Raw genomic sequence first — 27167 nt, forward strand, 5'->3', positions numbered from 1 at the left:
ATCTCCATGTTAGGTTTCACCGTATGTCTATTATACTGCCCTCAGGTGGCTAAAACGCGCACACCAGACTGTGCAGCATATTATCCATTGCATTAAAGCAAACATTTGGCAAAAACGGTGTGGTTCTTTACGCTAAATTTAATTGTTATCTTTACTTAAAGTTAGAAACATATTCCAAAAATATTTGTTTATTTTTGGGAGGCTTCAACGGATTAATGGCATTTCCATTCATTTCACAGGGACAGCTGATTTGAGATGCAAGTATCTCAAGGTACCACAAATTATTCGTAGAATATTATAGCACCCTGGCTCTGACTCTAAAAAGTTGATTGACAACATGGCCAGCAGCACAGTTACAAACGAGTTAAACATCACTTTTTATAGTTTTATTAGCAGCTTGAAATGCTCAAGTATTTTATTGAGAGCAATTGTTGCATAAAAACAATGGTTTGCTTTATTACCCAGCGTAGAGCCACTCTCACTTCATTATTTGGATTTATGACACGGTCGGTGTAAAGTCATTGTCTTAATTACACCAGCAATACATCAAATAGTCTCCCCGGAGTGAATGTGGTAAATAATGCATGTCGCAAACGGCAGGGAACATAGATTTGCCGTTTAACAAATTTTCCACAAAATATAAGCAGAGCCAATATTTGTGTAGTTGTTTTATAACAAATGTGTTTTTAATTAATAGAACTGCACTTATTCGACGCTGACATTATGCAGTTGTAAGGTGAAATCAAGTAAAACACATTCAAATTTGCATAGATCTTTATTTTAGTAGAATCTATAGTTTACATCAATTAAATAAAAAGAAGAAACCAAGAGCAAACAATCTTTAAATTACAAGAAAATTACACTGCACCATTCATATAGTACAAAAATAGGCCTTATTTAGAGTTTTGTCCCAGGTACGCCAAGTCATTCGTGTACAGTATTCATAGATCACACACGTTTAAGGTACTGTGTGCAGCCAAGGGGCCAGGGACCTCACGAGGAGGTCGACGGGGGTCACACGTGAGGCCATCCCCCAACGCATTTAATGTTTACTGACCAAGCATAGCGCACACGGATGTGCGCAGAACTGATTTCAGCCCTTAAGTTTAAGAAGATGGGATACATTCTAGCGCCTTCCTTCACAGCAGCTCAACAATACAGTGTGTCGCGACACGGATGACGCAACCACAAACACACACGCACACACACACACTTAAGTGAAAAGGACTTGATGAGGGATTGACAAGTGATGAGTTAAACATTTTAAAGGGAATGTCAACCCCCCCCAAAAAATTCTTGACAATAATATGTTCTATGCAGCCCCACTCGTCTAAATATGATATTATTATTAATATCGCATTAGTGGAATAGGTCTTAAGCAGCAAAATCCAGTAGTTTTTATCACTATCATAAGGTGGCCATTTTGCCACTTGCTGTCGAGTGAAGATGACATCACAGTTGATCAGGTCCCAGGTAACAACCAATCACAACTCAGCTTCAGAAAACAGGTGAGCTGTGATTGGTCGTTGCCTGAGCCCTGAGCAACTGTGATGTCATCAGTCGACGGCAAGTGGCAAAATGTCCGCCACCTGAGACGGATAAAAACGGCTGGATTTTGCTTCATAACTCATATTCCACAAATGTAATATCAATCACAATGTCATGTTTAGACTAGTGAGGTCGCATAGAACATATTATTGTCAGTTAATGTTTAAGCTTGACTTTCCCCTTAAGATGAGATGGACAAAATGATTGTCTTTGGTTCTGCCAACATATTGCTTCTTTTAATTCAAACCAGACACGGCAGACTCTTCAAGCTCCATTTGATTGCAATTAGAGAAAAGACTCTTAAGGTAATTAACACATTTTGAATGTTCAGAAGACAATACAGCACTACATTAAGCCAAATGTTGCAAGTCACTGGCATGACGTTCTTTGAGAGTTGGCAGCGAGCGTTTGAAACGGCTCCTAGTGTGTTTGAGGCGCTCGCTCACTTGAGAAAGTTCTAAAGCACTCGAGCGCGCAGACAACTACTCAAAACAAACTCAACCAACACACATCTTGCCATTTGCTCACGCTCGACTATTACCTCTAATGACAAAATCATCCCACATTGTTATTCTAAAAGAGTTCTAGGAAGCAATTTTGTTGCCGTATTAGCTCATTATGCTTTTTAGACGCTTCACACAAATGGCGTTTTGAAATTAGTATCCTACTTAAAGCCTAAATGTCAGTAGGCACACTAATGTAGATCCACCATCAGTCCTGTGCAGCCACACGAGGGACAAACACCTCTGTAATCACATCTGCATCTGCCCCAAAAAAGACTTTCCGGGAGGGCTTCTCGACACAAGTGGTTAGGTTTAAAATGGATTTATTTTCTGTGCCTGCCTCTTGCTCTCTAAATAGGGAAATTGATTGTCAGCGTCAGAACAAAAAGTCTTAACCTCAAGAGGAACCACCGAGGGAGGATGGGAGTACAAGGAGCGCAAACAACTTCAAGTTGGCAATTTCGATTTAACACGTCTGTAAATGCCGGCCAACGGGAGCAAAAAGTCAATCCTGTGACCCGTCCTATTTCCAAAAGCAGGATTTAAAGCCCTGCCTGTGAATGCCGATTGTAAAGGTGATAAATTGACACAGCATCGTAAAAAATGCAATGAAATGCCAATCCTGCTTAATATTTCCAGCCTACTTCCAGCGTTCGCACGCGTCGGCGTGTGAAACCATGCTGAGTGATGAGAGGTAGATATATAAAGGGTGAGCAGCTGTGGTTTTGTATGCATGTCATCACCATCATGACAACCTCTCTCAGCAGTGTTTGAGTGCCAGATGGGGGTGGGGGGGATCAATTCAGTGACGCTAGCGAAAGGCGATCAATGGATTTAGATTTGCTATGTATTCAATCATGAGATGCGTATTTGAAATGCAGCACAGGAGAAACAAAGACTTAAAAACAACCTTCCCCTAAGGTATGACAAAAAAAACAAAAAAAAACAAAAGGCAGTTTCCGCAGCATCAGTCATTGTTGGGGCTCACAGAAGTGATCCACTTAAATTTAGACGTGATGATGTGCAGCTTCAACTCTGCTTGAAAGAAGAAAGCAGCAATGTGAGATGGAGGAGAAAAATGTCCCCCTAGAAAGAAGATGTATATTTCTCGTTCAAAATAAATGACATAGGCAAGTACATTAGTGTCATTGCTAATTTGACGCATGTGCAATTTGTCTTTGTAGTGCTAATATGCCCGGACCAAGGGAACATATTGATGCATTGGTAATGAGTCCAATTCTTCCGGAGACGAATAACAAGTAATAGCCTCTCCGCTGCCGCGGGGCTTGATCAGGTACATTTTTACTTGGATGCTTTCATGTGCGATAGCTGCAAGGTTAGAAACATTTGAGGCTCGTAACTTGATTCCGACAGCTGTGGGAAACCAAGTGTGGCTCGCGGTGCAGTAGCGACATCTGTGAGGATCCTGTCACACAACGCAGGTGACACAATCGTGGAAAGGTGACCAGAAAAAAGAAAAGAAAAAGAAACTCGCGAGGCATATGGGATGTTGATACTTGCGAGACAAAAAAAACCCACCAGATTGTATGTAAAAGACTTCAGCAACTGGTGTAGGACAGACGTGAAGACTCACGTGCAGGACACGGACACTGGCACGTTTGTGTTCCACACGTCAAAACAATCTCATCCGGCGACTGCACAGAGACTGATAGAAAAGGGAAGGAGGAAGAAAAGCAAACCAACAACTGTCTTTTTAGACAAGGAGCTGGCCTGAGCTCCAAGTGGCCAGCGACTTCCTCTAAGCGGAGGATGATGGGAACCCACTGAAATGGAGGCCAAAGTCGGGATGAGAGATAAAACCAGACAAGAACGTGAAAGCAAAGACACCCCAGCCCTGAATTATCCAACAATTGGTGGTGAGGATTTTTTTTTTTTTATATAGCAGGGCGAAAAAGGAATGTATTAAAGAGCACTTTGTGTTTTAATAAAGGCAGTCCTCTCATTTTGGACGCCAAACTCTTCGTTTTCCGAGTCCGTGTTGGCGCCGTCGTCCCCCCACACTGTCGGGATGCCGCGGTACGACACCACCCTGTTCCCGCCCAGGTTGAAGCTGCCCGCCAAACCGCCGCCGGTTTCCAGGGACGGGAGCTTGATGACGGCGCCCGAGCGCACCTGCAGCAAGAGGAAGACGCCGGCGAAGACGGCCACGATGGCCATGCAGCTGAGAATGGCCACAGTCATAGGCAACTTGGAGGTGAGCTGGGGCGGCAAACCCGCGTCCCCCTGGCCCTCCATAAAGTCGCTGGGGGTCTCGCGCATGTACTGGGTGATGCGATCGCAGGTGCCGGGGATGGCATTGAGCGATCTGTGAGGAGGGCAGGACAGGCAGGCCTGAGTGCTGAGCCTGCTGCACGTCAGGCAGGGCGGCAGGCACGGCATGCAGGCGGAGACGTAGGCCGGAGAAATATTGTTCCCCACGGTGTAGTTGAGGGGCAGCGAACCCACAGCGTAGCCTGTTGGACATTCTTTCACACAGCTTTGCATGAAGAGGTAGTAGCCGGCGTTACACTCTGCAAGGGAAAATCACAGGAAAAACAAATAAGCGGAAAACTCCAGAAACATTTGACTTGATATGGATCCATGTCATGTGAGATGACTAAATAAACTACGAGTAGAGTACTGTACACTGAATTTGACACACATTTAAACATTCTAAGCAAAGTATTGTGTCAAAGTATCTAAAGATAATTACACTATATATCAAGAATCACTTTTCAGTCAGATCAACATTTGGGGTGAGCTATGGTGGTCATGTGACCCTTTAGCGTTCATCTTGGTAACCAAAGAATACCAACAACAACAGTACCAAGCTAAAAACAAATGATCATTGTGGTCCGGCATTGTGCACAAGGTCAAACCAATAACCTCAAACTGTAGAGGAGAGTTGAGGAGCTTCAATTAGACAAAAGAAGTGCTTTGTCACCATTTTGTGGTATCTTGGTGCTAAGTTGATGCAAGTTGAGACGTTCCATTTAGACAAAAGAAGTGCTTTGCCACCATTTTGTGGTATCTTGGTAACAGGTTGACATGAGTTGAAGATATTCATTTAGATAAAAGTAGCGCTTTGTCACCCTTTTGTGGTATCTAGGTGCCGTATTAACGTGAGTTGAGGAGCTTCATTTAGACAAAAGTAGTACTTTGCCACCATTTTGTGGCGGCTTGGTGCTAAGATGATGCAAGTTGAGACGTTTCATTTAGACAAAAGTAATGCTTTGCCACTATTTTCTGGTATCTTGGTGACATGATGACACGAGTTGAGGAGCTTCATTTAGACAAATGGAGCATTTTGCCACCATTTTGGTGTTATCTTGGTGTCGTGTTGACGTGAGTTGTGACGCTTAATTTAGACAAAAGTAGTGCTTTGATACCATTTTGTGGTATCTTGGTGCCACGTTGATGTGAGTTGAGGAGCTTAATTTAGACAAAAGTAGTGTTTTGCCACCATTTTGTAGTATCTTGGTGTCAAGTTGACGTGAGTTGAGGAGCGTCATTTAGACAAAATAGTGCTTTGCCTCTCATCTCTTGGTGCCAAGGAAAAATGTGGAAATGAGGAGTCTGCAGGTACAGTATCCACATTTTTTTTTATAATTCAATTAAAATGTAAAGAAATATGGCTCAAAAATCTTTGTTTGTGCACCAGTGTGCTGAATTTTCCATCCCTAGTCCCATTCTCTTTCATTGGTCGTATCTACCTTGCTCGACATGGCCCCTCTTAATGAAATGTAGCCTGAATGATGGATGTGCCATTCACGGTCCACGTGCACATCAGCAGCTGTCTGCAGACGTGCAATGCCGAAGCTATGGACACACCTTCAAACAACACGAGCGCCACCGAAGCTCACTAAAGTCCTTTCCTGACTACTCTGTTGTCAGTATCACTTCTCGCGTTCATGATGAATCACGTTGAAGTGGTAATTGCACAGCACTAGAATGCAGATCTACAATACACAGTAGCATCTTCAAGCTGCTGCCATCAAAAGCTTTTAACTCACGCAGGCATCGCTAGCGTTCCGCTGGTGTAAAAAAAAAGAAAGAAAAAAAGAGGAAAAAAAAGTGCCAAATATATTCTACACCGTAGCAACTCCTGATGGGAGGAGTTGGGAGTCAACTCCAATATCTTAAAAGGCGTAAAATTTATTTTATACCGCTCTTGATCATTAGATTGTGTGTGAAGTCACCGACACTTCTGTGCGACCAGCGTAGGCTCAATTCCTACGTGTGTGAAAGGATGTCTGTCTCTATACGTGCCCTGTGATTGATTGGCGACCAGTCCAGGGTGTAGCCTGCCATTTGCCTGAGGTTAGCTCAACCTAAGACCCTGAATAGATAAGCATGATAGAAAATGGATGGATGCATTGAAAATGCAGACAGAAGTGCAATCATCCGTAAAATAAAATAGATGAAATTTACAGCAGGTAAAAATATGGCTGAGACAACTACAATCAGAGCTGAACACAAATACAATGCAAATCGGTTGACCTGATTGGGCCACCTGTCGTTACCAATGTCTGCCTGTAGGGGCCAGACTGTCACTGTGTCAGAAGTAGCTGGTTTTCTGTTAGACCTCTCTACGGTGATATTCGGATTGGCTATGAGACAGCAATATGGACTTGATTAGAATAATCTGATGAATTGCTTGAAGCTATCAGCAATAGTTTGTGGCTGTAGTCCTGACTTCTCTGTCTGCCTGGGGCGGAGAGGCCCCAAGTGGCTCTGTCGGTTCTCAGTCATGTCATGCATTTGAATCATCTTTTTACACAAACTGCTTGCACACATGGGACAGTGGGTGTGGGATGGCTGAAGGAATGCGAATCGATGACTACAGTCAGGTGGGAGGGATTTGTGTCTTGTATTATGAGATGTGTGAAACACTGTTTTAAAAATTTTAAGCATAAAAGGTGCTACTGTATATAAATAAGTGTTAATTGAAGACAAGTGGGTGAAAATGATGTACTGTGCTGATGAGATGAAAAAGATGAGCAAACATCACCAGACATGCTTCATCACTTGTCACATTCTTCTCTCAGTCTTTATACCAGCACTGGGAAGAGACTCCATCTTACCAAGGCATGACTGTTTGAGGTCCAACGTCTTACAGTTGCCACTTGCAGGCTGAGAATCATCAGGGGAGCCGGTGCCATATAGCACCAGGATGAACTGGGTTAGAGTGCCTGAGAAGAGAGATGAGCCAGGAGATATTTTATATATATATTTATATAAGAGGGGAAAAAAAGTGTTCATAGAAAAAGTAGGCCTGTCAGTAAAAGAGGCTCAAGCTCCCGAGGGTAGATTTTGTTCAAGCATATTTCTTTAGAAGACTCTCACATTTTTGCCATGAAGTGACAGGAAATGGCACTTTGAAAAGAGCAGCAATTTTAAGACAACTGAATGTCCCTTTGTGTCTAATAAGAGTATTTTGTGAGCGTAAAAAAAGTGTGGGGGCTCTTGAGAGGTTCATCTTGACTGAAAGTCTCCTGACTGAGGATAGAGCTGAGTGATTTCAAATTTGTTCTCTTTTCTGTTTTGTTTTGGGGGGTTTGCGTCTGAATACAATGTTGGAGAAGGACTGAATCAGCTACTTCATGTGATAAATTGATTGTTACACATAACAAGCACTACAAGCACTATAACAAGCTCTATTGCTCTAGCTCAATGAATCTAAAAAATATTGAGGTTGAGTTTAGGAGTTAAATTACAAGTTGTAATTGACAGATTTATGCAGTGTAATTGTTTCATGTTGGGACTTCAAATAGGGATACACCGATTATCAGCCGGGCCGATTATTCGTAAAAAGGCAGATGCCGATATTTGGCAAAATGACAAATATTGGCATCTGCCTTTTTACAAATCTGAAAGACGATAAAAAAAAGAAAGAAAAAAAAAGAATCTGAAAGCCGGTAAAGCTGGTATCTCACTGAGTGGTGAATGCTTGCGAACGTAGCGTATTTAGGGTTTCCAGCAGGATTCGTAAGATGGTCACAGACTTACTTGTTGCAAAGACATTTTGAACATATTCAGACAATTCTTCACTTTCTGCAAAGACCTTTTGAAACCTATTTACGAACCCTGACAAAAAACCCAATTAGCTAAATTCGCATGTATTTGTCACTCAGTGAGATTCAGGGAACTTTAATCTATGGATTTATTTAAATTTCCACTTTATAAAACAAATTATGCTGAATGACACTGGGAACTCCCTACAATTTTTATTTTTAAAAATAAAAAAATCAATTAAGAAAAAAGATGACATTTTGGAAAACTTTATTTATAGTAGAAAACTTTAGGGAACTATTTACTTGCTTAGTTTTTAATTTAGCTTAACACATGCTGATGAGCCTGGAAGTTTCCTACAATTTTTGTCTTAATTTTTTAAAACAAATTAGTCAATTCTTTATATTCTTAAAATAAAAATATGTATTTTTTTATTTTGACACACACATTTTCTTTTACTGCAAATGGATATCTGCTTGAAATATCGGTTATCAGTCTACTTGACTACTAGTAATCGGTATCGGCCTTGAAAAAAAAACACATCGATCTATCACTAATTTCAAGTACTGTTATGAACACACAAAATGTGAACAATACCAACAAACAAGTCATCACATCTTGCAAAGAGTTGTTACCATAGTCACTGGCCCCTGCTACATTCTCAATCTCCAGCGTCCACTTCCCAGAGGGGTTCTCATCCCAGGAGTGGGTGGTCATAAACGCCCAGTCATTAAAACCCTCTGATGAGTAGTCATGAGGCCTGCAGGAAATCATCACGGCCGTGTAAACAGACTGAAGTGACCAGTTTGTCTTGGTGCGTACGTGCAGCTGTGTGTTTGTACCTGGGGTGGAGCAGTGTGGAGCGCGTGCCGGCAGGACTAATGAGGTGGATAGCCAGGTTGCCCCTCCGGTTGTAGGACAGGGTGAGTCGAGCTTGGACGTGCTCCAGTGAGGTCACGTGACTGTCGCTCCCCAAGCAGGCATCCACGCTCTTGTTAACTGATAAATGGCCGCCAATGTTTCTGTCAAAAGATGAAGTCAGAGGTGTGCCATTTGATGTAGCTTACCAGTTCAGCATGCAAACAGAACCATTACAGGCTTCCCCCTAAGCTTGAGATAAGAAGGCTACTTAACTCCTCACCAGTGTGATAGTCTGCAAGGGGCAACGGGTTTGTAACATTGGAGAGGATTAGTGTTTCAGCACCTGTAGCGACCGTGTGTTCTGTATAAAGTCATGCACCTTTTTTTTTTCATCCTCCTTCCAATTGACACAAGTTTTTTTTTGTGTCAAATCAAATTTATTGAAGAGATGACAGATTTTAAAAAGTGTTGCTGTAGAACACTGTGTTTCAAGTTCAGGAGCATTTGATTTGGTCACTAAATGATGTTAAGTACATTAATTACTCTTCCACATAGCTTCTACATGTCCAAAGAAGTGAATTTATCAGAAGATGCAAAGGAGACATTGAATACATGTTCGATACTGTAGATTATTATACAGGGTCAAATGTTAAGAATACTGCCAGCTATAAACTGATGTTAATTCTGTTGCTCTAATTTTGACAGATTGAGAGCGACTGAATCCTTAACAGCTCCCTTGGTTTAAGTCAGTCAGGATGACGCTAACGTCAAATCACCTGCCCTGACCGCTCGCACCCACACAGCCAAACCGCAACAAGTGCATGATGGCTGGGTGATATGTCAGACTGTTTACAGTACTGCATATGAAATAGTCAAGGGAAAAAAATGTATACCAGTTTTGTTTTCTTCCTTGCAGTGGACTTCTCCAAAGCTTGCTTTGGAAACTTAAGTTTGACAGACATTGCTGATGTGGACAAAAACAAGCAATTGACGCAAAAGACCGTACCTTCTGTAGTTCATCTGCCTCTGAATTCAAACTAACATTGCTCAAAAGATGCAGAGGCAAAATATATCAACAATTCTTCAGTATAGTTTCTGTCGCTGTGATATGTAGCTTGACACATTAACCTAGGGCGTAAACTGCTCTAAATAATTGAATATGGAGAGGATTATCATTTGCTTTGAAATACAATGAGCAGTGTGTGTTGCACAAACTTTGGTTCCAAGAGCATGGTGATCACACATTTTCGTTGTGGTCCCATGTTGGTCCATGTCCTTGCCAGTGCTACGATTGCACTGGCATCAAGCAGGCCATATCCGTATGAATGGCTAACTGCAGGAAATGAGAGAGAAAAGAGACAGACAAGATATGACAGCTGGCCTTCTGAAAGAAACATTTTCAACTCAGGCTTTAGAATGCATGACACTTCAAGAAATTGAGTTGTTTGATCTCTAATTTTAATTTAGCTTCAGCAGTGGATGCAGAATATAATATTGTGCGTGAAGGACATGGCGCCACACGTAAGGCGTGAACTTGAGTTGTGTACCTTTGCGTCCAACCCCGTTGGTATTCCAGTCATTGGTGGCCAGGTGGGCAGGGTGAGAAGTTCGCACAACCAGATGTTGCATGTCTCTCCAGGTCAAATTTTTACTGGAACAAAATGCAAACACAAGCACAGTGAGGTTGACATTCTCAACAGTTTCGAGCCAGATGACTGAAGACGCTGCATCGTGGGCAACGACTGTCCGCAATCATCCTGCAAAGTTGCACCTTTGAGTTATTGTGACTCCTCAATCTGCTTAGAATGTCATGTTCAGCAGAAAAAAGTGCCAAGTATACAGTGTATATTTAGATCAGCGGACATTTTTAGAAGATAAATCTTAGGACAAAGCTGCAGGGGAAGTGAGATTTTGAAAATGACTGATTAGCACTTACTTTGCCTCAAGAGCCAGAGCGATGATTCCAGCAGCCAATGGGGCGGATGCAGAGGTCCCCGTGTGGGAGTCTGTGCATTTAGCCTTAAGATCTGTCGTGATCTGAAAAGGAAAAATAATTACGTTAGCTTACATGAGCCTGCTAGTGCCAAAAGGGTCAATCTTTCTGACGCTCCAATTGCCACTTATTATCTTATTATCATGTAAATGTGTCTGCTGGAAGTGAACAGTTGAAATGTTAAAGATGTGAGAAATTGTGAAAATGTATCCCTTGTCCAGGAGGGGAGTCAGATGGTGAAATCATTCCTTTCCCTCTACCTCGGCCCAGGAGGTGTCTTTTCAGATTCAACTGTTGCAGCATACCTACTTTATGACCAACAGCAAAGGGCCTTGGTTGGTTGCACAGGGCAGCTGCTGGTGTGATTTACAAAATATGCAGTAATATGAAGCAAGAAGCAAGCAATCTCCGAAAGGATGCAGTTCAGGAAGCTAAAATGAGAGAAGCTCCACGGAAATCACGCATACCAAGCGACGCGGCCCAATACGACCCAACTGAATAATAGTGTGGGGGGGGGGGGAAATACAGTCAGCTAGGCAACACCATTACACAAGTACAACATAAAATCAAAGAGAGAAGCCACATGTGTGAGGGATGTGACTGGCCCACCCAGAGAATATGACTGCTCGAATGTAGACCTAAATGATTCCATGTTTGTGACATGAATGTTAAGCAGCAGCTTACTAGGAGGACTTCCAGCAGCTTACAATATTCATAATCATTTTAATGGACCAAAAGTGAATTAATGGATGAAAAAAAGAAGAGGACAGGTCGGGTAGAGGATCAGGAAGTCATAAAGCTACAGACTACAATGCTGCCTTTCAAGTTAATCAACAAGCAATTATTGTGCAAAACTGGGTTCTTCTTGCTTGTCTTCGAACATGACTCTGCAAGTCATGCTATAATCATGTGTTTAAAACACAACAGCCAACAGTTTCCCCATCATGCATTTACTGCTATTTAGAGCTAATCATAAGACACAAAGAAGACATTCTCAATAGCGGTTTAAATGTGGAAACATGCACTGTATGTACACTTAATGGGGGGGCACCACAGTCACACATGCCACCATTAATAATGATTGTGTATTAATAATGAAACCCGTCAATATTTTAAATTAAGCACATAGCCATACAGTCTACCTTAAAGGTTGGGGGGAAAATGGGCTACATTTAGAGAATTACAAATTGTTGTCGTAAAAAAAAATGGTGATATTGCCTGGATGAATGGGCAAAAATGACTATGAAATTAACAAGGGATGGCAACATCTGTGATAGGATTCATCGGACGTAGAGTTTGGAAGCCAAGAGTTTCTGATTGCAGTTTGGTAACCAAAACTTACTATTTGCTTCTCGTTGAGGTTGCCCGAGCTGTAGGTAGTTGCGAGGGTTGAGGAGCAAGCCTCACTGTACCAGGGGACAAAGCCATTCTGTGTGGAGCTGCTGATGGATAGAGTGTAGATGCTGTTGGTGTAGCCATCACAGTTACAGCTGTCCTTATCTCTCCCACCGTTGCCAGATGCCCACACAAAGATTGAGCCCAAACCTCCACGACCCTGAAGGATGTAAAAGACATTCAAGAAAAATACAGAAATTCCACAAAAGTATTGCCTATTTAAAATTTAAAGATCAAGGAGGAAATTAAAAGCATCTAATATCAGGCGACACGCAAGATAGACCGGTTACTGCAGTATACCATCCAAACTCTCAGTCCTTCAAGTGCAATAATTCAACTTTATGGTATTGAGTGGCACCATTTCAGTGCATTGATCCAACCTGTGCATGTGCCACCCACTGCCAACTGACAGCGCAGTCACTGCAGCAATCATCAAAGTAGTCTGTGTCAGCAGTCCCAAATCAGTTTTATGGCACATGCCTCGAATCCTGCAGTTCATAACGAGCCTGTGTGTAGTTGCTTGGATGCATTTATGCATGGCCTGCATATGTGAGCGCCTGGGGAGGGATCTGTTGGCTTATCAATCTCTTTTTACATGACACAATCCAATGCAATAAAACAAGAGGGGCTACCAAGAGCAGGCCTGTTTACAAGAAGACATACACCAACTGCAAATCACAAGTCTTCTTGATTTGTTGCTTTATCTGGAAAGACTCAAATTAAGTCTTTTAAGCCAAGATCCAACACGGTATCTATTTGTCTAAAATGCATGTTTGGCAGCATTTTAAGATATAGTGTTTTATGTCCTTAGTTTAGGTTTGCAGGATAATTTCGGTTGGAAATGAGCAGCATGCCATTTTTCCTAGCTATTTTCATTGGTCATGCATAGGTATCGCACTTAAAATAGGTCACAGATTCATTTTGACAATATTATGCATAAATCAGTGGGGAAAATTTAATGATGATGCAAAGGCACCTTTAAATCAATATGCACTTGCTATGAGAGTTCCGAGGTAAAAAGAGGTTAAATTTTAATCAATGACTTTAAAAGAAACTTTCATGCAACATTTCCTCATCAGTTCACATTTAATTTTCATCATTTTCCTGACTGGTGGCTTTCAGAGCACATTCCCTTCCGTTCATAATTGTCAGGGTCAAACACTGCTTTGTTCCTTCCGCTTTTGTCCTCTCATGCTTGAACAGTTCAATTACAGACTGTTGAAAGGAAGCCACACACAAGCAGTAAATAATTTCTCTCATACAAATGACAACCCCCGCACCGACTCACCCACCCACATATACAGTACACACCTCAGTAACTCCACGCAGAAAGGCCTCTTTAGCAAGTTTGGCAGGCCCATCCACAGTTTTGCCATCATCCTCTGGGCCCCAGCTGGCGCTGTAGATGTCAATGTGTTGGGGGTTCAGGCTGAGAGACTGGGCCTCCACCATATCTGTCACCTCACCATCCAGCATGCGCACGCCTGCATTAGTGTTAAAACACACAAGCACAATAAGCTTACTTTGAAACTTTGTTATGCTCAGTTTATAATCATCATTTTATGTAATGGGTTGTCACCGCAAAGCTAAGCATCACAAGAGCATTTTATCACATCTACTTTTTTAATTTCATCATTTGAATTGCAACAAGATTGTTATAGTGAAACATACATCAAAGTAATCAAAGTCAATCATTTCAAAACTTTGTCCACTGTTAATGTGACCTATAAGCTATAGAACTCTGGGGGGGACTTTCAGGCTAAGTAAAAATAAACGACTGAGATAACGCTTCAAAGGGTGTGCACACCCTCTTATAAATAATACGCGGCTGTGGTCAGAACTAACCAATCACACTCCAACTCGTGTTAAATGGGGATCAGTCAAGGCATTAAAGATAACATGGATCACTGAAGATTGTCATCATCAAATAGAGAAAATATAGCACAACAGCAACATTAGCAAGAACTGGATGTCTCTCCAATTTTGACGAAAAGACAAGATTAAAACTGGTAAAGGAGGCTACACCAAGAGGAATTTATGGCAAGGGCTGGGCTGTTCAGTACATGCGACAACAATCACTCATCTTCTTCATATCTACTTTATGGGTAAGCTAGTGAGATGGAAGCCTTATCTTAAAAAGAAAAACATCCAAGCTACATTTTGCAAAAACACACTTGAAATCTCCCAAAAGCAGGTGGGAAAATGTTGGCCCAAACACTGCTCATCACCAAACAAACACCTACAGTGAAGCATGGTGTGTCAGGTTCATTATTTGGGGCTGCTTTTGTTTAGCTGGTACTGCAGCTTTTTAATCAAAGTGGAGGTAATTATGAACAGTTCCAAATACCAGTCGGTGTTAGGACATAACCGTCACGCTTCTGCGGGAAAGCAAGAAAATGTCATGAAAAGCCCGCTCAAACTTTTACTTTTTTCAGAGGGGCTTTAAAATGGTAGCAGGGCTGGCTTACTACTTCCATTTAATGAGTTTGAATATTATTTGTTGACTCTGAGCACAGCCACGTCCTCAGTTATAAGAAGGTGTGCACCCTTGTGCAACCACATTCTTAGTTGATGCTTGTTTATCCTTGCAAGGAAAAAAATCAAATACATTGTACAGGGAAAAACTTTATAGATTAATAGTCTTGATTTAATTTTTCTATCACAAAAAACTGACATTTGAATGGGGGTGCATAAAGTTTATATTGACTGTATATAGCAGGTCAAGTCAATGGTTAGCTCTTCTTAACTGGAGCGGTGTTTTAATTTTGTTGTGTGTTTAGTTCCAATATGCGGCCCAAGCATTCCATTGTACTTCCCATTTTAGGGGAGGTGTAACTCAAAGGCAGTAAGGCACACAGCGGTATTACTGTGGTGTTGCTTATTTGCATAATTCTAGTGCAGTTCATTGTGTGCCTTTTGGGTATATGTGCCATCTGAGCAATCTGTCTTGTCAGATTGAAACTGATGTTTCATCTTTTTTGCCTTTTTTTTTTTAAACATAGATGACCTCACCACCAACATTAAAAACAAATAAATTGCTAATGTGCTCGAAATGGTTAAGAAAGAACAAGTTCAGCTGCATTGGAGCTTCAACTCAATTTCTAAAACAGAATATTCTAACAGAAAGATGAAAGGCCTCATCATGAGTGCGCATATATGAAAGTGTATCAAATGAAACATGAATAAATGAGATACAAAAATATTTTGATTGAAACAGGAGAAAAATAAGCATAGATCTAACAAATGACTACAGAAAAGGCGTGCAGACAATGACTTCTGTGTCCTAAGTGCTAAAGTTCCTGTTTACATTCTTCTCTTGCGTCTTACTTTTTGTGTCAGTGACATTCCTACGAGACTCTGTTAGTAGTAAGAAATGAAATAAAATTCCAAAACACATGTTCCAAAACACATTTGGTGCATTGCATAATTTCCCCTCGACAATATGCTGCTCTATTCCAAGAAAGCAAACACCATCACTAAGCCATACTGCAAAAGCATCAAATAGGACTTTGTAGCATTTCTGTGGTAGCGTCAACTTGTGTGCAAGGGTTTTATAATTCACAGAGGAGCTTCAAAGTATCCCCAAACCTCCAAAAGGTTATAAATAAGCAAGATAACCAGGAATATACCCTAGACACATACATTATGGTTCAATGTGTGCATGTCGACAAACACTTTGTTGATTAGGGCTTTACAGGGTACGTCTCATCATCTGGAAAATTAGAAACAGGTAAATGTGCCCTCCTGTTATAAATTACGTCAAATTGCTATCTCAGCTTTTCTTTCTTTTTTCCCTAATAACATTATTTGTCTATAATTGGACTTTCAAGATTTTAGAACAGTGTATGCATTCAGCACTTAAATGTTCAGTGAATGTGTGGCATGCCACTGTAGCCCGTGCCAGGACAAATTTCATACTTGGACCCCAAACCTCGCAATAATATGTTAGATTCTAAAAAGGTTTATTTTGAAACATTTTTATAGAGCTAGGAATGCATTCTTTAGTGCCAAGAACAACTTTGAAAGTTAAGACAGAATTCCAGACCACTGAGACTGTATTTCTCTCAGTTGACTTAAGAGTCTGCAAGGTATAATGGCTGGCAAAAGTGAACTTGTACCTGTATGTGTTTTGTTTCAACTGGTTCTAAATTGGTTGTTTGAAACAAGACTTCACAGCTGATACGCTTGTGAAGGCTGCTCCATCTATGAGACCACACACAGCACACCTTTTATCTTAATGAGAGTGTATGCGATATTCCCACAAGGCACCTAGAATGATCATAAAAGATGAGCGGGACGGCGTTTTTTAGTGAGGGGGTCCAAATTTGACACGACAGCTGGAAGTGGCTTGTAGGAGAGATCAGCAAAGATGAGAAGAGAGAACCGGCACTGGGATAAAAGCTGCTGCAGCCTGCTGCTCAAAGAATAAACTTTACATCAGGAGAGGCCAAATTAGAGGCAAATGAAAACATCCTGTAAACACATGCATTAGAGTCTGACTAATTTATCATGAGTAAACCATCTTAACATTGCTCCATTTTTATTTAATTAAAAGGGGGAAAATTTTGAAAATCAGGTGCCAGGAAAATTTCACTGAGGAAGGCCGCAAAAACCTATCTAGAACCAATTCATCACTGCTGCTTCAACAGTTTTAACAGTGTTAAATTAATTTCAGCAATCAGATCTGAGAAAACACTGAACTGCTAAGGGTACCTTTAAAAAAAAGGGGGGGGGGTGTGATCTTACTTTATGCCACATAGAAATGTTCTCATGATCTACTCTTCAATCACCTAACTAATTGGCTTTGAATATGAAGAAAGTGTTTCAAACTACCTACAGAATAGGACTGTCAGAGCGAATGTAAAAACTAAATTAAGGTTAAATCAACATACATTTTTTTATCATTTATAAAAGCAATTGTTAAATGTTAGGGGGAACGGAAAAACTCAGCACACACATCAATTAACTTTCAACACCGTGTGTCTGTCATTTCCAGAGCATACATCAATTATAAAAAATTGTTATAAGCAGCCAGACCTTGTTCTAATTGTGGTTGTGTTGTAAACATCAGAGCAGGGTATTAGCAACATTGTGCAAATGTGTTTTCTGTTGACTAGACGTCGACCCAAGTCTGTGATGTGGCATCAAAAATCTCCAAAGCCCTTCTGTTGTTAGTTAGAGACAACAGCACTGCCATGTCTGTTCACATCAAATGCCACTTTTCTTTTTAGGTAAGACATCTTTACAATATTTCCATTATTTGATGACCCAGTTTCATTAAATTGGATACAAACTAGCTGTGGGAATCACAGAATAACTCATGACAATATAATTGTTGACATTTTGCCAACAACGATAATCAATACACTGGGAGTGGAAAACACAATACATCACAATGAACGCCATGAAATTAACAAAGCAAGGCCTTGATATTTTATATTGAAATCCCCATAAAGCAGTTAATTTGCGAATTTAATCATCTGACTGATTTGGATTCATCAATCAGGTCAAAAATTACACAAAATTACAGTTATCATCACTCTGTTGAAACATTATGTTGATAATGCAAGGCTGTCATTACTTGCTTGGGTTTATCAAAAGCAAGTAATGTAACGTGTTCCAGATAACATACCTCCAATCTTGGCATTGTAAGCCACACCGACTCCGCAGATGCTATTGTTGGCTACTGCCGCCACCTCTCCTGCACAACGCGTTCCATGCCTAGAAAAAGAAGGGGGAGTTGAGAATTTATCATTCACCGAAAAATATTGCATTTTTTTGTACACTTACAGGGCCAAGTAATGCACTTGGCTAATAATGTTGCGTGTGAGATGTTGAGCTGTAAATGTGGTAAAAATGGCACATAGAGACAAACAAATGTATGAAGAAAGGTTTCTCGCTTTGATTTCTTCAAACAAACCTAAATTCATATTTGTCAAAAGAAAAAAGAAAAAACATAATTGCCGCTGTGTGAATGCACTATACATTATTTACAACCAGCAGGAATTGTTAACCTTGGAGAAGTGTGCACAAAATCCATCAAAGGAAAGTTAAAATAACATATCCTCTACATGTGAGATGGATTTTTGTGAAGCCATTTCCCATTTTAACACAGTGTTTTTCATTATTCCAAAGCCTCTGTTGTAATGTATCTAGCTTGAGGTCCGAAAGACTGGCTGTTCAGCACATTCTAGTCAGGTGCATTCCCCTTGTTGGCCAGATGGATACATACTCCTAATGCCCTTCAACATATTGCAGACCCTGTTTGCGGTTTAACCAGCCCCAAACAGGAAGCCCAAGTCGATGTGCCAAATCAGGCAGGGAAGAAGAGAAACTACTATACAAGCAAAATTTCATCCAGCCAAATTAGGCATACTTGCTGACCTGGCACACAAATCAGAAAAAGTGCAGCATTCTGGTTATGACCACAAATCATAACATTGTCCCAGACTATAATTAAATGTATTTATTTGCATTATGCGAGCTAAGGGAGTGGACATTAGTCATTTAACATAGCCAATGTGCTAACGTTTGAGTGTCACGGGCAATTACTTTTGTATGCGTTACATGGAGGGAGGAAGGCAGGATGGTAAAACACACAAAGTACAAAAAAATGATAGAAGAGTAAACCCACACACATCATCTTGGCAATTTTCCAAAACATTTTATCTTAGCACTTCCTGAAATCCATTCTGCTGGGGTACTGCTGCGGTCGTGCAGAATACATGCTTGGGATGTTGCTGATGAGAAGGAGATAAATGATAAGCATTCAAGCAAACCTTTTCAAGCTCTGCCTTTGACACATTCATTACAGACATGAGCCTGATAGATGGTTTCATGGAATACAAATGTGATCAGAGAGGGGGATTAATTTCTTGGTTTAGGAATCTGATTGAGAAAAGAGGATATTTACTTTCTCCAGTTGAGAATACTATGCACACAGTACCAGTATCCCAAACTGGACATTATCACACTACTGATCTGTCAGAGGAACAGAGCACAACGCCACTTGGTAAGTAACAAGCATCCATCAAATATAAATCTTTTACAGTGTGTAATAAATCAGGATGCACCTGACAAAGTGGCATTAATAAAGGGACACGATTAACAAAGACACACTTCACAGAAGTCATGTTTTGATTACCGTACAACAAGTAGCCCACGGCAAGGTCTAAATAGTGAGGCAAACTTGCGTTACATCAAAGTTATATGTGGGCCCAAGGCCTACAACAAGATCAGTATTCATATCCGCAACTGGCAACACCATTATCACTGCGCAAAACCATAACTGAGATTTAGTTTCACAGATCTGCTTTGGAATGGCTACTGTCATACAAATGTATTCCAAATTGCGTTTGCAGCTAGATTACAGTGAAAAGACATTTGGAGTGGACAAATGTGCAGTTATAAGAACATATCAGAAATGCTGCTTGGTGCTTTGGTCATTCCTTGCGCTCCACAACATTCATTTAAGTTTTCTGTGAAGAGCCACATGGGAAGTCATGAATAAATAAATAAATGACGTATGTCAAGTTGCATTGTGACACAAATGTACATATTGGTTTAACAGGAAAAAATATAAAATAAAATAATTTGTAGAATTCATAAGTGTTGGCGTATGTTCCTCGCCACTTTGCCAATGTCTTAAAAAATAATAATCATATTTTTGGTTTCCAGGTTAATGCTAGCTAGCAATGTACTATTTCATTTTCTTTTAAATTCTAAAAATGTCAAACTTTTTATTGAAAGACTAGAACTAGTCTTGAACTAATCCTTAAATTGTTCATCCTAAACCGTACACCGATTTGTGCAGTCTTCGTTGTTGCTATCCTCAAAATCTGTTGAGCTACTTGATCGGGACCAACATCAGCAAAGGCTTCCCCGTAAAATCAATGAACTGAACACAGTCATCAACAGCAATCTTACTGATGAGTTTTATGACATTATCTCTCTCTGTGTTACACATTTATCATATTTTATGCTCACATTCCAGCACAATCTAATTAGCTGCAAGTGAATGAGAAATCATGGGAGCATACATGTTTGAGGATGTACAATATGTGATGAGTGATGGATATGTAACAAAGTAAATACGTATGAGCGAGTGATTGGCTTAAATGCAGGCGGTGCTGTAAAATGAAATAGCACTCGTCGGTTTCTGACATAAAACCGTTACTTTCAATGGGTTTTGCATAGGAGTTGGTTTTGCAGGGTTAGCAATTGCAACATTGAACGATGTGATAGTCGTTGGTGTGACTATTTTAGTCAAAATGACGCTTGTCAGCTTTTGTGGTTAAACTTGTCATGTCTTATCTCGACTATCCCCCGAAAGCTCATCATACACATTCTAAATCCAACACTTATTGTAAAAATACTTGACTATTTAGGCTATGGTCTATGTTGTTTGCCAACCATTAATAATGCAGTTTACCAATGTAAAAATGAACCTGTTTACCAATTGGTCTTGATGTTTATAGAGCTGTGAGAAAATGAATAGTGTTGAGCCAGTTTACTGTCAACTAAAAATAAGTATGACATGCACTTCTGATTTTGTAGAATCATAATTTTTTTGCCCTTAGGTTCATCAAGAAAAGCGGCATGGTAATAAAACATGAATAATGAATATACTTCTTTTAAATCATGTTGGCATCCTCTGCACTCAACCCGGTCGATATGAGCCAAGTCGTTCAGGAATAAATAAATGCATTGAGAAAATGCACATTTGTAAACCATCCTGATGGGACTCGAAGGAAAATTTGGAAAAAGAAACATCTCGACAGCATGCTTTCTTAGATAAACAAGAGGGTGAATGGTCACATTGCTACCGAGCCATCCTCACTGCAGCTCATATGTTGGGAAAGAAAGACAGCTTTATGGAGGTGAACAGAGTTGGGCTTTCTGCAGGAGAACAGACACTTTCAGTCTAACACAACCTTACACAGTTTTCCTGCCCACTGGTTGTTTACACATGCATCTGCACCGACCCACTGTAAGGCGGGAAATCCGAATGCAGCACAAACATGATGCCTCTCATTCGGTCTTGCCACGGGGAAGGCAAAGGTAGCTGGGTGGCAAGAGATAAGGGCTGAGATGAGTCAGGGTTAGTGAGAGGTGCAGCGAGAGAGAAACATCAATAGCAAGTATCTTAGCTGGGCTCTGGGCCACTACGAGCCACAAGAGGTGCTTAAGACTGCCTTGGCAGGGCTGTCAAAGTATGCAGCTCCTCCAGCGCGTGGCTCAACCACATTTTCATCATTCCAATATTTCTGATTTTGACAGTGAGTTAAAGTCTACTCTTCCTTTTGGTAGGCTTTGAGCTTATATTGTCACAGAAAACAATATTCTGTTAGTCTTAAGAAATCAGTCAAAAATGCTTAAAAATGGCTGGCAATATGAGGACCTCTGCTTTAAAAACAGCTGACAGTCAGTGTAAAAAGGGAATAAAATTGTGTCATTCAAAACGGGATTATGATGATGAAGATTATGGTTTTTCAGGTTACAGATTTATGTTTGCAAATGTGCCATTTTTGAGCATTATCTTGCCTATTGCCAAGAATCCTGTTGACTTTCAAATAAAAGAAAAATAACCTCAGGCAAGGGCAAGTCACAAGTTGTACAGATGATGGACTGTAGGCGGGTTCATTCGGAGCCAAGGTATTGACTCGCTTTCATTAATTCTGATGACTTAATTCAATCAATTCTCTGCAAGACATCGCTGTGGTGGTAAACAACCTCTAATGCCACCTGCAGAGGCCACTTCAATAAATCTGTTTTCTTCACACACTTCCTTTATCTGAGGGCAGACTTACTTTCCTTATACAAGCTATACGGTATTAACGTCCTAGTGGCACACAGAGAAATAAAAGGTCATTGCAATTATGGAAATAAGGGATGGTTGCGTAATAGAGTAACTGTGCATTTTTTAAATGTGAGAGGCTTAAAAAGTTAAAATATCTTAATACCTTCAGTTGGACATGCTTTGAGAAATGGCTAGCCATGGCAAAGTATGAAAGACTATCAGGCCTGTTTAGCTCGGCTGAAGAAGACAAAGAAAAGGGCATTTTGCTCTGCATGTACCTGTTATCATTAAGTTGTGTATATCTTGGCTGAGGGTCTGGGTCGCCATCATTCACATCATAGCTGGCATCAGGGTCCTATGACAAAACACGCCAATAGTGCAAATTATTCACATATATTTACATAAAGGATGAAAATTATTAAACATGTTTCAAAAAGGGCAACAGTGGGTTCTTCATTGAAACACTGAGGTTTTCTACTTACGTAGTTCTCACTGAGGTCCGGGTGGTTCTTTTCTATTCCATCATCCAGAATTGACACCACCACTCCTTTACCTGTGTAGCCCAACTGCCAAGCAGCTTTGGCATTCAAGTCATGGTGGTTGGTGTTGTACTGAGGATGGAAAAATGAATAATTTCCCTTATACTGATTTTATTTCATGGAGACTCAGCAAAGAGCTACAAAATGGCAATTTTTACAGTTTCATTCACACAAAATATGCTTAAGTACTTTTTAGTGAAAGGAAAATAACAGGGAAGCCATAAGGCGGGCTATAAAAGAAATGTTATTCAGTCGTAAAATATCAGCGCAACAAATTTGCTTTGTCATTAATGCAGACCAAAACACTGGAGACTTGGACGATGGCTCCTTTTGTATGCCGTTTGATTTGCTGTTGACATTCAATGTGACCTTTTCAAAGCTGTGGCTTTCATCTGCTTCGAAGCTATCCTTAAGTTGTCAGTTGTTACAAATATAGTGTCTGATGTACTATCCAATGAGCCCTCCTCGCAGATGGCAGGCATTGTAAGTGCTAACAGACACAATGATGTTTGTTCCTCAACCCTGTCATGTCACAGGCACAAAAACCATCAAGAGCAATTAGTGGCAAGCTGTGACAATGCTGACGAAGACTGATAAAAACTTGTGACGCTGAAAATCAACAGATCAAAGAATGTCATGGCCATTGACAATGAGTTTAGGAAAATGTCAAACAAAATACGGTAGATTTAATAACATGGTGGCTGTAAATTGTATCAGTTCATCATCTGTACTCTAGAGTTCAAACCTCATGATTGAGCAATTACAAAATAAAATAAAATCTGAATTAGGAGTGTCTTAATCAATATTTTTAAAGGGGCATGATATAAGTTTGCGTGTTATAATAACCGTACTTTTCACCCACACGTTTTAAAAATTGTATAACAGACAGGAAGCACTATTGTGGCACAAATTATGGTTGTTGCCCCCATTTTCCTGAAATCAGATAATGAGGAAAGTTTCAGGTAGGAAACTTAAAGGTTTCTGCCTGCACGCGTGCACTCACTCCCTCTCTCTCCCCCTCTCTCTCCCCCTCTCTCTCCCTCTGGAGAACAAAGGGAGAAAGTAGAAACAAAATGATGAAAATCTAGCAGTCTGACGCCAGCAAACCTCAGTTAGCGCTATTATCCCATAGACATTAAACTGGTGATTATAGTCTTGAGAAGCAATACAGTAATTCTAGAGTTCAATAGTGAAGGTGCAATGCATCATTGCTCAGCTTTGCCTCTTCGCTTCTCTCTATTCAGTCAAGTAAACAAAAAAAGGCTGGCCTCCCAACACATGAATAAAGGAAATGGAACACAGCATTGGAAGAGGCGCAGAGCTCTTTTGTAGCCATGTTGAAAGTGTATGTATACATTTTGATCAAAGCACCGCTGATTCCAGCAGTGAAAGGGATTTGAGAAATGCGAAGATGTTGCTCCAGTTTCTATTGACATTTTTAATAAGCTTTTTAACCTTGTGCTATCATATTTAAAAATGAAAATGTTTTCCCACACAAATTGCATCCACATCTAATAAATCATTTGTATCATTATTGAAGATTTAAATACCATCTATTTACTGTAGTGAATGTACTAGTTTGTTGCAGTGAAAATGAAATATTTTCATCCATTTATTTTTTGAACAGTGTTGCATATTAGTGTGCCTTGATTTAAATACAGGCCCTTTGACAACTACCAAATGCATATGTTGTTGCATCACCGAGAATCTACAATGTAGATTCTACATGTAGTTAGCGATGCTTTTAGCAGCCTGGCGTTCATTGAAATTCAGCAAAACATACAAATAAATCGTGAGATTCTGGATTAATTGTGTAGTTCTTACTTGTGATACTAAATGTGGATTTAAAGACTCACTTTTAAAAAGCACAAAGATTATTATACAGAAGCTGCTTTGCTTTAACTGCAAAATTGCATCTTGATAGATTCACACTGGATTATATTTTCGATCAGGGGAACAATCACAGTTCGACATTGGATTGTCAGTATTGACCTCGAATAAAAAGATTAACCGGTGTGCATTGACAAATTCAAGAACACAGAAACACACACACACATGCAGTTTTACTGGATCTCAGCTTCGTACAACTCCAACTCACCAAGTACCACTGGTCCTTGAATTTCGGATCAAATGGGTCCACGTAGATATCTCTTTTTTTCCTACGTTTGACCAGTTGTTGCTCTGCCCAGGTCACCTATACACACAAGTGAGCATACAAAAACAACAGTGAGATGCCGGTCAACATTAATATCCAGGAAAAGGACGGAAATAATGATGTACTAGTCATGTTTGTGGGTCATTGTGTCAAGTTATATAATAGATATCATAATTCTCAGTGTGATGAAAGTTTACAGTGGGATTAGTGGCAAGGGGGATTGTGGCTGCCTTGCTAATTAATTGCAAAGTAGCAAGAGACTAATTAAACGTTATGGAGCATTGTAGAGGTAGAGGAAATTAAAGATTAGACATCTTATTTGTACAGTTACAACGTAATGATAGATAAATGTGTATGCACAGATACCACTATTTTCCAGACCGAGTACAAGTACTTATATATATATATATATATATATATATTATGTATATTTGGGCTCTTGCCAAATACCAAGTACCGATAATGAACACCTTTAGGTCTTGCAGTTGTGATGTTTTTTATTTTCATAAAATCACAATTATTTCTTGAGCATATAATAAGTTTGACGTAAATTCATTTTTACACAACTCCCAACGACAGATGCTCACTAGACATGAGTGTTACATTAGCTGCTACACAGATGTGCTGTTAATTCAATGATAGATACCACCAGCTATATAATAATTTGTCTTAATAGTGCTAAGGTTTATGTTAGTATCAAAGTCTGAGTGTGGGACTATGTTTCCACTGAGATGATGATTTTCTCCTTTCTAAGACCCTAACCCTAACCCCTGCAGACATTTTTCTTTCTTTTTTTTACAATATGAATGGAATTGTCAGTAATATACATGTGAAGACAAAATAGTGAAGTTAAATTCACGCTGCACTTTGATGTCATTTTAACTTTGTGAGATTTAAAATGGGGCAAAGGTGGACGAAGGATGGTTAAGTGAGCAATTTCTCTCAGCCAGGTTTGATTGGATTTCTGTTTAAGGAAAATAGCAGTATCAACTTAAAAGCTTATAAAAGCAGAGTGAGACAGCCATGCGAAGCCACCACATTCGACTTCCCTCAAAAGCCCATGTGTTTCTCCCAAATTCCAGCCACAGAACTGGAAATACTTTCTCGTCATTTAAAGTTATCTACAGGCTTGCTTTTACAAAGCAGTACAGATAAATTCACTTTGCTATGGAATGCATTCAGCATGAAACGATTAATCAAATAATTCGCTCAAAAAAACAAGTTGGCGAGATGGCGGCGAGCAAGGAATTTGGGATTATTTTACAGTACACCTAAAAACGATGTATACTCTTCTTAAAAAAAATAAAAAATCACTGGTTGGGTTGCCCCACCTACTGCCCAAAGCCAGCTGGGATAGGCTCCAGCGCCCCCGCCGTCCTTGTGAGGACAAGCGGTTAAATCAACGGATGGATGGATAGTCTCATAATATCTGACCCTTATCATTCAATTTTACAGCAACCATTCATTAGTGTACCAGTTGCAGTAAGTAGTGTGGTAAAGTTCTGAAGGGTAGTGCTAAATACATTGCTGTACATTGATTGGTCAACAGTGATTTGCACTAGAGTCAGTAACTCCTTCACTGCTGTGGACATTTACATTCATCAACTGGAATCCAACCGTTTACTGCCAATGCCAAGTACAATTATCAAAAGGGTTAGGTCATGTTTGTAAATCATTGTAAGGTAACAGATTCCTGTTGATCACACCTGGGCAAAGTACAGCCTTTGGGCCACATGTCTTCGATTGGCCAAGTCAAAATAACACATAAAATATGCACTGCTTTTATTTTGAAAGTTGTGTCTTTAATTTGTGCGTATGTTGGTACAAGTGAGGTAGTGAGCAGTAGCTACAGGACGTAGCCACATCGAATTATCCTTGAGAAAGATACTGAACCCCCAGTTGCTCCTGATGCTGCGTCATCAGTAATCGAATGTAAAGCGCTTTGAGGGCCTTGTAAGGTGAAAAAGCGCTATATAAAAGAAGTACCATTTACAACTTGTATCTGTGGTGTTGGCAATTTAGCAAGGTTTTTTGCTGTACAGTATTTTGTGACTATTTAGACGCCTCTAGCAACAATTTTTCCAAAAATAACAACAGTAGTCCTAATGTTAGCAACATTATTTACCGCACAGTGGAGGGAAATGGGCCAAGAGGATTAGGCCTGATAATACTGTACGCAAAATTTAAGAGTACATATATATATCGAGTACATTATAAGTCATAATTGTATCATTAAACATCACTGTCAATAATATTATACTTCCCACTTATCTGTATATTTGAGAGTGCTGACTAGAAACAGCTTATGAGTTAACGGTTGGTGCACAAAATTGTGCATATATGTATTTTTAATGACCCCTTA

At 40.1% G+C, this 27167-nt stretch overlaps 1 protein-coding gene across 4 annotated transcripts in view; it reads right to left on the minus strand.

Moving 5' to 3' along the window:
- Positions 1–756: 756 nt before the first annotated feature.
- furina (furin (paired basic amino acid cleaving enzyme) a) overlaps positions 757–27167 on the minus strand; it is a 66397-nt gene continuing 39986 nt past the window's right edge. For all 4 annotated transcript variants that reach the window (XM_086070701.1, XM_086070703.1, XM_086070704.1 and 1 more), the window contains exons 4-16: positions 24749–24844; positions 22594–22722; positions 22390–22466; positions 17945–18033; positions 13624–13796; positions 12260–12472; positions 10861–10961; positions 10472–10575; positions 10140–10257; positions 8906–9085; positions 8699–8823; positions 7136–7243; positions 757–4582 (exon numbers count right to left, since the gene is read on the minus strand). In XM_086070701.1, the coding sequence (XP_085926827.1) occupies positions 3975–4582; positions 7136–7243; positions 8699–8823; positions 8906–9085; positions 10140–10257; positions 10472–10575; positions 10861–10961; positions 12260–12472; positions 13624–13796; positions 17945–18033; positions 22390–22466; positions 22594–22722; positions 24749–24844 (2121 nt within the window). In that variant the 3' untranslated portion in view covers positions 757–3974. The remainder of the gene's footprint in view (positions 4583–7135; positions 7244–8698; positions 8824–8905; positions 9086–10139; positions 10258–10471; positions 10576–10860; positions 10962–12259; positions 12473–13623; positions 13797–17944; positions 18034–22389; positions 22467–22593; positions 22723–24748; positions 24845–27167) is intronic.

Source organism: Leptonotus elevatus, chromosome 3 (assembly GCF_054856555.1).
Source record: "Leptonotus elevatus isolate MCC_2025b chromosome 3, RoL_Lele_1.0, whole genome shotgun sequence".
Classification (NCBI taxonomy): Eukaryota; Metazoa; Chordata; class Actinopteri; order Syngnathiformes; family Syngnathidae; genus Leptonotus; species Leptonotus elevatus.